The sequence below is a fragment of the Phocoena phocoena genome, chromosome 1 (assembly GCF_963924675.1).
Source record: "Phocoena phocoena chromosome 1, mPhoPho1.1, whole genome shotgun sequence".
Taxonomy (NCBI): Eukaryota; Metazoa; Chordata; class Mammalia; order Artiodactyla; family Phocoenidae; genus Phocoena; species Phocoena phocoena.
In genome coordinates, this window is record NC_089219.1 from 112,305,262 (window position 1) to 112,321,629 (window position 16,368).

At 48.2% G+C, this 16,368-nt stretch overlaps 1 protein-coding gene across 2 annotated transcripts in view; it reads right to left on the reverse strand.

The window, feature by feature from the left end:
- Positions 1–415: 415 nt before the first annotated feature.
- Positions 416–16,368, reverse strand: part of KCNN3 (potassium calcium-activated channel subfamily N member 3) — a 173,057-nt gene continuing 157,104 nt past the window's right edge. For both annotated transcript variants that reach the window (XM_065872302.1, XM_065872292.1), the window contains 3 exons: positions 7,019–7,146; positions 6,219–6,288; positions 416–739 (listed from right to left, as the gene is read on the reverse strand). In XM_065872302.1, the coding sequence (XP_065728374.1) occupies positions 443–739; positions 6,219–6,288; positions 7,019–7,146 (495 nt within the window). In that variant the 3' untranslated portion in view covers positions 416–442. The remainder of the gene's footprint in view (positions 740–6,218; positions 6,289–7,018; positions 7,147–16,368) is intronic.

A 16,368-nucleotide genomic window follows, 5' to 3' on the forward strand; every position in this document is an offset into this window, starting at 1 on the left:
GGTGGGCTGGAGGACCCCGGGGTGAAGAACCCATCCCCCAAGCCTGACACCATGCCCTCCCCCCGCGGGACCCTCCTCCGGGCTGGCTTCACTGCGGGCTACTTCAGTGCATCTGAGCTCCCACCCCCCACCACGTGAAGACCTGAGATTGAACGTGGGTGTCTGTTCTCCACCAACTGTGCCGCAAGGGCCCTACCAGAGGCGTCGCTTCCTGTCATCTCCTCTTGCTGCTCCCGAGTAGAGGCACCTAAACAGAGATCAGATTTCTGGTTTCAAGGCATATCAAACCAAGCACGCTGAATGAACATGAGTTAGTTAATTAGCTCGGTCTCTCTTCTTTACGTTCCCTGGTCTGCATGTTCCTTGATGGCAAAGCGACCAGGAGAGAGTTGATTTGCATCTTAAGACCTATGGGTAATGCTTCTGAAGTGGGGAGTTTTATTTAGCAACTGCTTGAACTCGTGTACGGGGTTGGGAAGGAGGTGGAGCTGACCCCGATTGGGCTGTCGGAGAGTGGGGTGTGGGTGCTGCCCACTGCCACGCTGACGCCCCGGGCCTCCGTGAGGGCAGACAGGAACTGCCGCTGCTGCTGGCGCAGGGTGTCCGCGATGAGCAGGGGCAGGGAATTGACGCTGGCGGTGAGGTGCTCCAGCTTCGACTCCAGACTGCCGATTTGTTTCTCCAGATCTTCGCTCCGATCATTGAGTTCTGTGATTAAGTCATACATGACGTTCTGCATCTGTTTGGAGAGACAGGGAGACGACAGGTCATTGCAGAGGAATCTGCGATGGGAAAAATGAAATACTCCTCCAGATTACACTTGAAATACAACTCCTCCAGGGATCAACTTCCACACCGGCCGTGTCGGATCTGCCCAAGGACAGAGAAACAGTTTACTTTCTTGAAGACTTGGAGGCTCAAATGGCACAGTGGGTTTTACGTGTGTGTGTGTGTGTTGTTGTTTGATTACAAAAATAATGTATATTACTTATAAAAATAGATTCGAAAATATACAGACTGGAAAGGTAGCACTTTCTTCTTAAATAGAACAAGTCCCTGAAGTGTCCTCATGTTCTTACGTCGTCCAAGCTCTCAGCTCATAGGGCAATGGCACCTACTGATGAAAGAGACGGCTCTGTGGTGGGGAGCGGACAACGCAATAGACTTATCATTGGTAGGCCAGGGTTCAAGTACACGTCTGCCACTCACTAATAATGTGCCTTCCCTCATGCCCCTTAACCTCTCTGCTTGGTTGCCTTATGAAATAGGAGTTAATAATAACAACACATAGTTATAGAGCTGTTGCTCCCCCCCGCCGCCCCAACGTTCAACACAGCAGGCAGAATGTACAACGTAACTCACTCAGGACTGGGCTGTAGTGAAAGGGAGCTGCCTCGCTGAGGTTACAGCCCCTCTCCTACCTGGTCAATGAGGAGGGACATTGCCTCAATTTGGGACACCCTTGAAGGGCCAGTCCACCTCCGGAACTCCCGTGGGTTGGTCGAGGCCTTTGTCAATCGTATCACAGTTCAGACTCTCCCTCTGCCCCATCCTGCTTCCCTCGCTCCCCAACAGGTGCTGTCCTGATGGTGTCCCCAGTAAACCTCCTGCTCTCGGTGCCATCTCCCAGTGTCCCAGGGACCCACCCTGTCACCACTGCTCACTCCCCACACATCCCATGGCCGACAGCCTCGCCTCCTCTCAGTCTCCCCTTAAAAATCATCTCCCCCCGTGCCCTTGTTAATATGGCACCTTGGTCCCACCCCTACCCCTGATCCCGCTAACCCTGCTCAACTCTTCTCTTTTCTTCATGCCACCTTCTAATAAACTAGCTAATTTGCTGTTTCTTCTGCTTATTATTGTCTGTTTTCTCCCACTAGAAGGAAAGCTCCAGGGTGGGGACCTTCGCCTGTTGTGTCCACGGATGTGTCCCAAGGGCTTAAAACAGCATCTGGCACCTAGGGGATGCTCAACTAACATTTTTTGATGGACAAGTGTACATAAACATGCCTAGCAAGGGGGTCTGTCACACATGGTCGGCACTAAAAGATGTTGGTAGAACTAATGAATGAATAAATTGCTGGCACAGGGGAAAATCACCGTCCCTCCCATCCTTTGGCCAATGTAGGAGTTTAACTGATGGGAAAAGACCTTTTGCGCCACAAATTATTTCCATATACCTAGAGAGTTTCTCAGCATTTCCCACCGAGACCTGAGTGGCTGAAGGAAAGGAGAGAAGACTCCCGAGGGGGCCCAGCCCAGGGCCTGCCTCTGGAGAGCAGGTGTTCCGTAAGCTTTTGTGAATGAACATTGAACAAGGTCGTGAGACCAGGGGAGCAAAAATGGGGTACCTCCAGGGAACTGCCAATAAAATAAAACTTTAATGTAATAAAATAAACTTGTCTTCTGAGAGTTAAGTTATAAAACCAGGTCAGAGCAGCACTAAACAAAGGCAGCTTGTGCCAAGTGCGCCATTTTCGGTCCTACATCTGCTCTTTGTTCCCTGGCTCCATGAGAGGCCATTCATTCAGGCTGTCCCCACCTGAAACCCGGGCATCATCCTCTCCCTCAGGCCCCATATCTCACCAGTACAAAGTCCTGCCCACCCTACATCTACCTATCCCTCAAATTCAATTCATTTAATTGAAATGAAACCACTTTTGTTCCAACCGTACCACCATGGTTCTGACTATCCTCTTACCAGGCAACTTTCTGGTTATAATTTGGCTTCCCGGGTTGGTCCGTAGAGCCCTTATCTAGGTGACAGTCACATGTCTCCCTGCAAACTAACAAAGGACATCAGACTTGGGAGCAAGGCTCTTGGGAGACTTCATGCTATCGGGTGTTCCTGTGGGCCAGGTTGGCGGTTGCTTTGCACCCTCCCAAACCCCACCTGCAGGCACTGTGGCTCTAGGGGCTTCTGGCCATCTGCCAGTGACACCCTGTCCTATTTTACCTGAAATTTCAAGTTACTCCAGGAAGATGCAGAAACCATTGGTGCCCGCGGGGGCCAAGGTAGTAGGGAATGAGGTGAATGAAAAAAAAAAAGTAAAGGAAGGTGGCAAAAAATGAGAAGCCAGAAAGGAGATGGGAGAAGGGGGATTGAAAATGTAGTGATACCTTCCCATCAGGAAATTGGCTGCAGCCCCAGAGGGAGCCGTCACAGAGGTGGAGTGAGGCAGCTCTGCTTTGCAAAGGGCAGGACTCTTCCGTGGCCGCCTCAGAGGAGAGCCTGACTTTAGAAGCAAGAGTGCTTCCTTCATTAATTAACATTCACAGAACCTCTTCAGGGTGCATGTTCTTCCCAGAATGTACAACACCGCAAATCTATTTGACCGCAGGGGCACCCTAACGAGCTCTGGACTGAATCCGGGCCCCTGGGTCTCAGCCCCAGCGCTGCAGCTCTCCAACAGCCCGACCTTGGGATGGTCTCTTTGGACCTTGGTTTCCTCATCTATATTCCTAATCAGAACTACCACATGCAAAACCGTTATAGTTCACAAAACATTTTCACAGATACCATCTTATTTGATCAGTTGAGCCTCAGATGTGAGGAATGATTTTTACACTTCAATGGAAGACACTGAAGCTAGCATATAAAGCATCCCAGCGTTCCCCCACCCCATCTCTGCCGCCCTACGGGTGAGCTCTTCAATACAGCAAGTGTTATGTGGAGGCCACACGCCCTTTTCTTAATCTAGAAAGGACCAAAGGACAGGGGTGGAAGGTGGTGAGCTGGGAGGACGAAGCACAGAAAGAAAAGGGAGAGAACACCGTGTTATTATTGTCTCCCGTGTTCTGTTGCTTTTGGTGACAGGATACCAGGGGGAACGTGGACCAGTGTGAAAGACGCTAGGCTGCTGCCAGGACCTTGGCTGAGTCTCCTGGGAGGAAAGATGAAACACTGGATGGATGTCAGAGTTCACCCTCCCTGCAGGTCCCACACCACTCCCAGTAGCCCTGCAGACGCTTTCCCTTCACCCTCTCCTCCACACCTTTTCTTTCCAGGTAACTTGCTCCCAGGTTATTGATGGTTTCGTTCCCCCACCCAATTCACATGAGCCTCTTTCCAGTTCACTGAGTTTTTTGCTTCACCCAGTCTGCTCTGCACGGGGCCCTGTCTCTGTGAGAGGCAGTGGCTGGCACTGAAGAAACGCAGGCTTGAAAGTCCAGTGTGCCCGCTATTCCCAGGAGAACACCAGCCACAGCCTGTCCCGCCAGGTGAGAGGGGAGGCAGAAACATGGCTACCTGTAAAAGAAATATCTTGGGGCTTGTTGGGCCATTCCTGCACCTCCCAGTGTGGGTCCCCAGCCATGTTTGCCCTACCCGACCCCCCTGCTGGCCTCAGCTGATTGGCCCAAGGGTGGACACGTGACCCAAACTAGCCAGTCATCTCATCCCTTCTGAGAATTTAGAATTAAGACCAATAGGAAGACAGCCAATCGGTCTTTGCCTGTGGCTAGAACTAGAACACGTACTCCCTGGATAGGGGCCTGCCATGGTCTGCCATGGAGACAGGGGGCATAGAAAGTTGTCAGGAGATGCAGGGGAGGGAGAGAGAGAGAATTGAAGCAGGCACTTGAACAGGAGAGAGAAGAGAGGGTGAGCGAATACCTTCCAGGGTGAGGGGCACTTCTAGGTAGTTCCTTCCTGAAGTCTGACCACATGCCTGCCTTGAGGTTCTGCCTCGAATGAGACTTCCTTGTATCCTTATAATAAACACCTACATTTTAAAACCTACTTCCAATGGGTTTCTGATACTGGAACCCAAGAGTTTTAAGCAGTGCACCCAAGACCATGGGGGGCTCCCTTCTGCACTTGGGCATTCCATTCACATCCTTGCCTCCTCCTGGCTCTCAGGAGCCCTGCACTCCACCACAGCGCCCCCTCCAAAGCACACAGCCTGTGGGCTTCTCCCCGCCTGTGCCAGCCGCACATTCCCTGATTGAAGTCCTCCCAAGCTTAGGAGGTCCTTTTTTGGCCTGATCCCTTCATTGAACAAGGCGCCTGAACGTGGCCCAAGAACTGGCAATGTCTCTGATTGCACCATCTTTTCAAAGGGGGATTAATTGGCCTGAGGGAGTTTCTCTTGCTTACCCAGGGAATGTGTTCCATGATGATAATCGACATCTGCTGGAATGTTCTGCCAGCCTGGCCCTGGGCTATACATTTGATGTACAATTTCTATCAAGAGGCAATGAGGGGGCTTCCCTGGTGGCACACTGGTTAAGAATCTGCCTGCCAGTGCAGGGGACATGGGTTCGAGCCCTGATCCAGGAAGATCCCACATGCCACGGAACTAAGCCCGTGTGCCACAACTACTGAGCCCACGCACCTAGAGCCCGTGCTCCGCAACAAGAGAAGCCACTGCAACGAGAAGCCCACGCACCGCAATGAAGAGTAGCCCCCGCTCGCCTCAACTAGAGAAAGCCTGCACTCAGCAACGAAGACCCAATGCAGCCAAAAATAAAAAACAAATTAAAAAAAAAAAAAAAGAGGCAATGAGGAGGAGGGGCTGAGGAGGGGAGGCCCTTCCTTCACTGGCACCTACACTCAGCTCTGCCAGCGGTGCAGCCTCCGATTCCTTCGCTCCAGAGATTGGCAAAAGGAGAGAGTTCCTTTACAGTATTTACAGCAGCTCAGGGCCAGAAACGCAGAATGACAGTAGGGCTCTCAAAGGAGGGCTCTTGTTTTTGGCATCTTCATGAGAAATAAAGAAATGCACCGCTCACCACCACCAATTTGGGGCCAGAAAAGCTGAGTTGTAAGGACTGCAGGATGCAAGAAAATGAGTTTGCAATTATAACGGCAAACCGGAAGGATCCTCCTAGGCGTGACCCAGGCAGTAGCATCGCCATTATCACTGTTTGGTCTCGTCAGTGTGCTTCGCCCGGTGCAAGCTCAGTGTACAGCTAATCGAGCAACACCCCGAAGAGATGTAGTAGGCCAGCTAATGAAATCCCAGCAAAGGCTGACCTGAGTGACTGAATTTAAGAAACACATGCCAGGTTTTAAAAGTCAACAACACGCACTAGTAGATTACAAGTGTCAAGACCTCGAACCCAGATGATTTTTTAACAAAGGAGGAAGCAGTCTTTGCTTTCCTGGTCCTGCACTGTCCAGTTTGGCCAAGGCCAGGCCTTCACAGCCACACCTGAGAAACTGAAATGCCAGCATCTGAGAACCCTTTACGGGGTCTTCGGATTTTGCCACTCACCTTGGAAAGGTCCACCAGGGTGTTGGCTTGGTCACTCAGCTTCCTCTGCTCCATCTTGACGCTCCTCAGTCTGCGGGAAAGAGTCGTAACAGCCATGCTCTTCAAGCGCTGGGCTCAGCCCCACGGGCAGATTCCACACCCACATCAATTCATCTGGTTTTGGAACCCAGCCCAGGACCTCAAACATGGGTGACAACTGACCAGAATCAAGGGCTTGGCAGGTCCCCAAGAAAGCAAACTCTTGCCTCCACGTGTGCCTACCTTCAGTCATTACAGTTTCTTCACCACTCTCAGATCATTTCTCGGCTTCTATTCCTTTATCTAGGCTGTGCCTTCCACCTTAAGTGCCCTACTCTCAGCCTTTTGGCGTTTCCCCAAGCCTCCAGGTCAGAATAAATGTTTTCACCCTCTACTTTAAAAAATCCACTATACTTTTTAAATACTTAGCTTACAGAAAGCACTGACCACAATTTGTTCTGCTTCCCGTTGTAACGTGGGGTGTGTGTGTGTGTGTGTGTGTGTGTGTTTGTGTGTGTGTGTGTAGACTATGAGAGCCCCCTGAGGCTCCTACCTAATTTTTACCTTCCATAGCAGTCTGTCCAATGTCTGGCAGTGGCAGGTGCAATAAGTGAATAAACAGACTGATCTGCGTCCAGTTCACCGCCCCCAGTGGTTGTTGAGTGGAAAAGAATGGATTTCTCCTGCTCCTCTAAGTATATGAGAAGATACTGATGGAGCTCTGGGGAACCCACTACTTCTAATCTGGTCCTCTGGTGGCTGAGCTGCCCCGGCCTACTCACTGGTGGATTGCTTGGAGGAACTTCCTCTGGTGTTTCCTGACTTTGGCGTGGTCAATCTTCTTTAGCAGCTTTGTGTGTTTATAGATTAGCCACGTTTCCCGAAGGACATTGGCTGCAGCATTCTTGATCTAAGGAAAAGTAAATAAAACAGACTGCTATCAGGTAAATTTCCCTAGGTTCACATAACATGTTTTGTTATGTCTGTCGATATAGTCTACCTTATAAGGAAATGATTCTGCAACGATCTTTTTCCGTAATGAAATCATGAACTCTTAGAAAGGATTATTAAAATTCATCTCTTATTAATCCTGTATTGGACACAGTAGACTGGAGCCCGAAGTTGAGGGGTGGTTCCTGTCTCTTTCTTAATTATTTCAGGACTGCCTATCCGCTGTTGTTACTGATGCTATATTTAGATAGGCTACATTACCAAGACCTGGAGGCCTGGGGCACACTTTGAATAGATAAGTATGTACCATTGCTGCCCTTGGATGCAGAGTTCCATGCGCGACGTGGGATTTCTATTTAGTGTACGTGGTACATTTCTTGGATTCACAGAGTAAACAGATTTCCTATCAGCTAGAGATTTTATTGTTTTATTTAAAAATTATTTAAAATCTGTATACCATTTTTAAAGTTTACTTTCCATTTACAGTTATTACAAAATATTGGCTATATTCCCCGTGTTGTCCTATACATCCTTGAGCCTATCTTACACCCAGTGGTTTGTTTCTCCCACTCCCCCAACCCCTATGTTGTCCCTCCCTGCTCCCCACTGGTAACCACTAATTTGTTCTCTTTACCTGTGAGTCTACTTCTTTTTGGTTATATTCACTAGCTTGTTGTATTTTTTAGATTCCACATATAAGTGATATACAGTATTTGTCTTTCTCTGTCTGACTTCTTTCACTTCAGCTGGAGATTTTACAAGGCCTCTTTGAGGAAATGTCTTTCCCACCGAATAGAACTCTAGGTATTAACAAGTCCATTGTTTCCTTTCCCAAATGGCAAAAAACATTTACACTGCAATTTTACATGTAAATGTAATTGGCATAAAACTGAAATCATTTCCAAGCAGTGTCTGAAAATCAGTGAAGATATTTTGGTGTGAAACCAGAGCTGCCTCTTTCCCAAGCCTGGCTCTTTCACTGCACTGCAATCACACATTTCAACATATGACGCTGTCATCTGTTGACATGGAAACCACTGATCTCACCTGGCTCACGACAGAGCTGAGACATATCAATGGCATCCAGATGGCAGGGGACAAAGTTTTAATCCAAACACAGACATCTTCAGCAATTAGTAACAAGAGCAAGAGGAAACATTTCTTATTAAGCACAAGCTAAACAGATTTTTGATTAACTGTTCCCATTTCTGTCAGCCATGCAAACTGGCACAGGCCCACAGGCCCAGGGCCTGGAAGTAAGTAGGCCAGCCTAGTAGAAATCAGGTTACTAGCCAGAAAGCATTTTAATAAAATTGGAGAGTACAGGCCTGCTTCTTCAGACTGACATCAACAGATGGGACGTTGTTAAAATACTGAGACGTGTGGGAAGGCCTGGGAAACATTGTTTTGCAGGCTGATAACTTCTGTGTGTATGTTTTAAAAATTTATTACTAAGGCTGGATTATATTTTTCATTGGCGCTGGAGTGATATTCTAAAAGAACAGCTAGGTCTTCTCAGAAATGTCTAAGTGACATAAATACTGCCTTTTTGTTCAGTAAAAATCTACCGTGAAGATGGTTTTAAATGACTTAATTGTCCACCTTTGGTACTTCCTTGCCTGAAAGGAAGCAGGTGGTGATGAGAAGCTGGAAATGGTAAGTGTCCAGGTGAGGAGGCGGGAGGTAGAGGAGGGTGTGGTCACCGGGGTCCTGTCCAGGGGCTGGAGTGGACATCAGCCTCCTGGCAAAAGGGGCAGCATAGAAGGGAAGGCTTTCTCTCTGTGGAGTGCCTACTCCTGCTGCCCTTCTGTGGGGAGAGGGCGACTTAACAGGTGGGTTTTTCAGTTTCCCTAGGTGCTTAGCCTCCAAGGAAAGCCTCACAGAAGAAACAGGAGGGAAAAACCTGCCCAGCATGTCTGATGATCGGCAGAGCCCCGGTTACACGGGTCTTGTCTTTGGAACACTGACAGAGCCGTGGAGTGTCAGCACTGATGAGCCTTTGACAACGGTCTCTGTGTTGGTGTGGAACAAACATTTGAAATTGGAGAGGCTGCAGGTGAATCCTTCCTCTGCCAGTTTAGGAGCAAGTGCTTAACTATCTCTAAGAAGGGGAAAATAAATCCTTACCTTAAGGGTTGTTCTGAGGCCCAAATGAGGCAATAACCATGGTGCTGATGCTGCTGAGGCTAAGAGCGGACACCTACCAGGTGCCACTTTACGTATGTGTAAACTCATTTAATCTTCACAACAACCCTCTCAGGAAGGTACTAATGTTATCCCCATTTTACAGATGAAGAAACTGAGACCGAGACCAAGACCGTAAAGTTATAAACGGCAAACTGAGTCAATGTGGATTTAAGTGTTATAGAAACTATAAAGTACCATAAAGATACTAGTTAGGGGTTTCCCTGGTGGCGCAGTGGTTGAGAGTCTGCCTGCCAATGCAGGGGACACGGGTTCGTGCCCCAGTCCGGGAAGATCCCACATGCCGCCGAGCGGCTGGGCCTGTGAGCCATGGCCACTGAGTCTGCACGTCCGGAGCCTGTGCTCCACAACGGGAGAGGCCACAACAGTGAGAGGCCCGCATAACGCAAAAAAAAAAAAAAAAAAAAGATATTAGTTAGTTATCATCATCTGGCCCAACCCCCCATTGAAAATATGAGGAAATGACAGCTTCAGAGATAGAATGTGAGGGCCAGAATCCCACAGCTAGCGAACAGCAAAGTCAAAACAAGAGCCAGGTCCAAAAAGAGCATACGGTTTTCATGTGGTCTGAAGAAAGACCTGACTGACTAGATGTCATCTCTACACAAACAAAATTATTTCCTGTTTTCCAGGATCAAGGAACTGGAAAGGACATTAGATTTGTTTTTAATCATCATGGCCCTCACTTAGCAATATGACAGAACAGGGAGTCCAGGCCCTGCACTTAACTTTAGCCCAAATATAAGGTACTAAAATCACAATAAAGCCTGGGTAGCTGAGCGAAGCAGTCACGGCCTCTTTATGGGTTTGAACGGGAGGCCCCTGCGTATTCAGGAAAGCGATGTTAAATGCAAGCCTTGGTGCTGACTCTGAATTAATTACCAGCAAACGACCTGGCACAAAGCTAAGCAGATCAATATACGCAAGAGAAAAAGAAACAGGCTTTTAACTGCCTCGTGCTTTCCCACGTCGACAGTGACGCTGTTGTGACCAGGTTCTCCCTCCAAGTCACCTGGCTGATTGCTTTGAGCATCGCCGGGGTGGGAGGCAGTTGAGGCTGTGTGCTCCTCCTGGGATTCACTGAGCTTCCATAGGGCTTCCAAGCACCACTCCCTGATGGGGAGTTGGGTACCCACTGACCTCTCCTAGTGGGCGGGGCACCAGGGCCAAAAGATGCTCTTGAGGGTGAGAGTGGGAGTGGGTGGGTCAGGGAACTGGGAAGGACTGGGTCAGGTTGGCCATGATCTGACGGGCTCAGGGACGGTTAGAAGAGGGCCGTTTGTGCACGGAGGACTGGCTGTTTCGTCGCCCAAACCCATAAGCATACGAGCTAATTGTTTTCTTTGGGCCCATTCATTCTCTCCCAAGAATTGTATGATTTCACTCTGACGGTGGCCAGAGAATTGGCTCCGTGACCTATGTCCTTCGGGGAGGGCTCTAAGATTCATGAGCCCGGGCAAGAAAGTCATCCAACTAAGATCTTGCATACAATACTGACAGCTAACATTCACGGAGTGCTTACTATGTGCCAGGCTCCATGCTAAACACTTTCTGTTTACATTGTTCCACTAGCCCTCAGAAAAACCTCACAAGGGGATGAATGATCATCTCTGCCTTGGACCGTTGCGGAACCTCTCTGGGACTCAATTTTCATATTCATTCCTTCCCAAAACATTTACTGAGCCCTTACAATGGGGCAGATACTGTTTAGGAAGTAAGAATACTGGGATGCACCAACCAATAATATTTCTGCCCTCAAGGAGATTCTAATCCTATGGGGACAGCACACCCTGTGTAATATAGTGTCAGGTAATAAGTGATTCAGAGAAAACTACAGCACAGTACGGTCCCAATCTGTGAAATGGGATTGTGGTGTTGATTCAATGAAACACTTAGCACAGAGCCTGGCTGCACCGCACCTCAGTACACAGTAGTTTTACTGATGTTCCTTCCCCCAACGAATGTCAGCTTCTTCCCCCACCTCCAGCGAAAGAAAACATAAAACAGGACACATATGTCTGTTCCTTGAGCTCTTGGCCGTATTATCCATGTCAATGACTTGCTCTGGCTGCCTCTCTGCCAGGGTAATCTGCCTCTCCAGACTTCGTGGAGGCTGGTGCAGGAGGAACATGTGGCAGACAAGGGGTACCCTTCTTCACCTGCCCCCGTGCTCCCTACAGCTACAGGGAGCCCTGGGAGAGAAATTCCAGGAGCCCTACTGTTGGGGCCCCTGGGAAAGAAATAGCATGCCCTCCATGCTGCCAGGACTCCCTCCCAGGGAGAGGGAAGTTGGAGAGGAGGGCCGATCAGCCCTGGCAAGTGGGTGTAACTTAGACAATTTCAAGAAGTTCCAGGGGTTGAATTTAGATGAATAAATCTAAAGGGATGATAAAATCATAATCTGAGAACCCTCAGGTCAGGGCCGTCTTCAGACACCTGACTGAAGGTGTCCTTTATGACCGGGGGGGGGGGGGGTGGTCCCCTCTTCTCCATCTGCCAACCCCTCACTTCCCTCACGCTCACCCACACACACTTCCTGCTGGCTTCCTGCCACTGCCATCTCTTTCATCTCCCCCCTCATACCCTCTCTTCTTCCTCCCCCATCCTATTCCACACTCCCTTCTCAGGCTTCTCTGCCCGCCTTACCCAGAAGCCCTCACCCAACACTTAGAAACGGGGGCTCCACCCCTGTGGCTGGCAGGACACTGGGACAGGGAGCGTGGAGGGATGTACTTCTGTGGTTCCAAGTTGGAGTTTGTAGTCTTTCCCCACAGCAGCACAGTAATGAACCATGGCTAATTCCATAAAGCTATTAATGTGACGCTCAGCTAGTTTGGAGGTAAACTGGCTTTTCTTTCCAGCAGACCGGGGACCCTAACCACCATTCAGAGTTCCAAGGAACTGGCTGTTCTGGGAAACCCATTGGGTTATGGCTGGAGAGCTGCCTGCCAGCCTGAGAACAAATGGCAGCCCTGGCTGGGACCCAGCTCACTGCATATGGCTGGGGGCCCACACTTGCCCATCTCTGGGCCTGAGAGGCTCATCCCTAAGAACGCTTCCAGCTCAAAAGCTCAATGTTCCTATGACTATTGTTAGAGAAAAACTGTACCCAGTCTGTCTGGGACAGAACTTTAGTGGGTGATATAATTTATAATCCCCTTCTGGGGAGAATTAGCATTCCTGATAACTGCCCAATTGATTATCTGATAAATGTTTAAAAGACTAAGACCTGTTCTGGGAATCTACTCATGGGCCCTACCAGTTGTCAGTCAGGAGTCTGTGTCCTTTAGCCAGGCTTTCTGTTCCCTGTACAACAATGACTACCATTGTCTTTTCCTATAAAAGGCCCCTACTATGAGTAAACATTTGAATTAGGCTGCTGGAAAAAAAAAAAACACATTTTTTTCCCCCAGCAGGATTGTGATAAAACTTTGACACATGCTTATAATTAAAGAAAAGTTTTCGGGACTTCCCTGGTGGTGCAATGGTTAAGAATCCGCCTGCCAATGCAGGGAACACAGGTTCGAGCCCTGGCCCGGGAAGATCCCACGTGCCGCAGAGCAACTAATCCCGGGGGGCTGCAACTACTGAGCCTGTGCTCTAGAGCCCGCAAGCCACAACTACTGAGCCCATGTGTCACAACTGCTGAAGCCCGAGCACCTAGAGCCCGCTACCAGAGAAGCCACTGCAATGAGAAGCCCACACACCGCAACAAAGAGTAGCTCCCGCTCGCCGCAACTAGAGAAAGCCCGTGTGCAGCAACGAAGACCCAATGCATTCAAAAAATAAATAAATAAAAAATTTAAAAATTATCCCCTGTTTAAAAAAATAAAGAAAAGTCTTCTTTATCAGTGGATCAGTAGGTTCTGGGGGGGTTAGTAAAGGTTTTTGAGCAGGTTGGTTATATGTTCAAAGCTAAGTCTCAGAGTCTAAGGAGAGTCACAAGGAAGCAAAGTACAGGATGGCTTGGGTAAGGGAGGACCAGGTGAGATGAGAAGGTAGCAAGCAACTGAGATGGTACAAGACTGAGATGGTGGCTTTGAGTATAGTGGGCAGAGGACCTGGAGAGGCTGGTGTGGCCAGGTGGAATCAGACTCCAAAGCTGCTCGGACCCCTGTGGGGACCAGGGCAGAGAGGAGTCAGAGATGCTGCTAAGCTTTCAGGCCTGGAGACTGGAAGAACGGTGATGTCATTAACAGGGAAGGCAGGAGAAGGCACTAGTGTAGGGAAGATATGGGTTTGGTTTTGGTCTTATTCATTGATTTCATGGGGAAACTATACTTGGAGGAAGTATTTGAGGCAGGAACCCATCGTGGCAAGGATAAGGAGATAAAATCCTCAGCCAGTGGCACACACCGCAGAGGTGTCTGCAGGTTTGATGTGGAGAGGAGGCATGGCAAACAGAACATCTCCTGTCCGCGGTGCCTCTGAAGTCAAGTGTGTCCATGGGCAGCTACCTTGCTCTTTAGAAAGGGGAGGTGCTCTTTGAGGACAGGCAGTAAGTATGAGGGCAGGTACCATCTCTTACTCATCTTGGTGTCCCCAGAACACAGGGAGTGCCATCCAGCTGTGATGGATGTGTTTCGTTACCTAAAACAGCGACAGGGGGATGTGTAGCATTGAGTGGGAGAAAAGGTGGGGATCTAGTATCTTTTTTATAGTCTCTCTGTGTGTCATTTACATATATATTACCTAGTAGCCCAGAGGTTAGCAATAAATTATAATTCTAGATTAACAATGGCAGTAATACTGCAAAGTCAGTGTGGGAAGATCTGATTGCATTAAATACAGAAATGACGTTGCCACCAGGGTTGACAAGTTATACAAATGAGAGAAGAAAAGCCACGGGAATCAGGAAAACCAGAAACTGAGTTCCGACCCTGTGCCATCGCCGCACCTGCCCCCACCTCCCTGGCAAATAAATGAATAAAAACAGTGTGACTCTAGTGGTAAAGTCTGGGCTGAAGCCTTTACAGCAAGACAGGCAGAGTAAATAAAGACTAGAACAATCTAAGTATTTTTATGATTAATAGGTTACAATTCCTTTTTTTTGTTTTTTTTGCTTAGAGCTTTGAAGAATTAAGATTGCATGTATTGTAAGAGATGGCTTTTCTCTGTTAAATCTATTAATTGTCCTCTCTTGAGAGGTTTGCAATTATGTCCCAATCAGCTCCTCCAAAGATCGGATCTTTCTCTGTGAATTCACTGAGAATTCACTGTGAGTTCTGTTTGACCCATGAGCCACTCCTGCTGGACACAGTGGGCCGCTTGGAGAGGACAGAGGTTGGATGAGGCGTTGCCAGGGGAAGAAAGGTGGGCTTCTCCGAGACCAGGTCAAGGGGAGCTGAAGCCAGAGCAGGCCAAGCTCACAGCCAGTTTCCTTTCAATCAAGGTTAGGTAAAAGAGTCTTGCCAGCTTTGAGAATCCTCTCTCTGTAAGAGCCACTCCTTTCGTGTTGTTTGTTTCTTTGGGAAAAGATATTAGATATTAAAGGGACATTTCAACAGATTTAAGTGTTCTCAGAAAAGTGAGATGTTATTCGATAGAAAGATGCCTTGTACTCATAGATGGGCAACAAATATTTGTTGATTTGATTTTCAGTCCCACTTTTCAAAAAGTAAGCGGACTTGAGCAGGATTTTAGAGAATTATTCTTGAAAGCTTGAAATTAGCAACCACAATGTCATCTCCTTGTACAATTATATTGCAGAAAAATTGTTTATTTTCCTGTCACGTGAGGGAGTTGGCTTTCCTCGGCTTTATTTTCCTCTAATGTCTGATTCACAGAGTGAAAAACGGAGAGGACAAAGGAATAACATGATATACACAGTATATCCTTGGTTTCAAAAAGCAAACAGAATAAACAGAGGGGCTGTTAACGTCTCTGCTCTAAGAAACAGCTCCTGAGAAGGTTCTGGAGGCTAGACTCCCTCGCCCCTGACTCCTGCACCGAATTGTTCCAGGAGAATAGAGGCAACTTTGGTAATTTGCTCAATACTTAGCATGACTTCTGCACGCTTACTAGGGGGTTGAAGGAAAGCAGCTAGGTTACAGGGCTCTGGGTGGAGCCCGGCTGGCCTACCCACGGGTATGGCCCTCAATCCTGCCATCTTGATGATACAAATCACGTTTTCGCTTGTACCACGGACACCTCAGCGCCAGGATGTACCATACACAACCATCTGTACGGCAGCGACATTAGACTATTTGCCTGTACCCCTTCTTTTTAACATCTGTGGAGGCTCTTTAAAGAATCCAGTACATGTAATCAAAGACCAAACAATCAAACACCATAAATAATTCTGCTGAGAAACTGGAGAGGCCTTGGCAACTTCCCATTCCCCCACGCCTCCCTCTGAGTGAGCACACTCACCCTTTGTCACTCTCCCTCTCTTTTTGTTCTCCCTTCCTGCCTTTGTCTCTATTTAGAACACATTTTTACTGTGCTGCAACATCCATCACTGAATATTTTCTCCAGCTTTCAAAAACCCCAATCAAAATCTCGTTGCTCGTGGGTCTCCTAACCCACTTTAATCCTAAATGAGAAACTTGTTAGAGCGGCCAAGACCCCAGCACAGGGTCTTGCTTCGCTCTCATTTAGGAAAGAGGAGAGTTTTGCAGGAAATCATACTACTGACCTTCGTTCAGCCTGCAGCTCTAAAGAATTTTCCATAAAAGCTGTCATTAAATAAACAGCTTCTGCCATGCTCATTTGGCCTGCTGTTATCCTGGAAGGCTCGTTTCTGTCTCTTCTAAATGGGCCTTTTCTCCTCTGACAATTCAGTGGGGTGTCAGACTTTTAGCAGCTAAATGATCTCCCCATTCCCGCTTATATTCAGTTTTTCGCCCTCCTTACCCACTTCAATGACGTTACAAGGGAGAAACATTATTTGGAAAACCCAAAAGGGGGGAAATTGGGTGATGACATTTTGATGAACGTTATTTAGGAGTGATTGTCTGTCATGATTTTTTTTAAA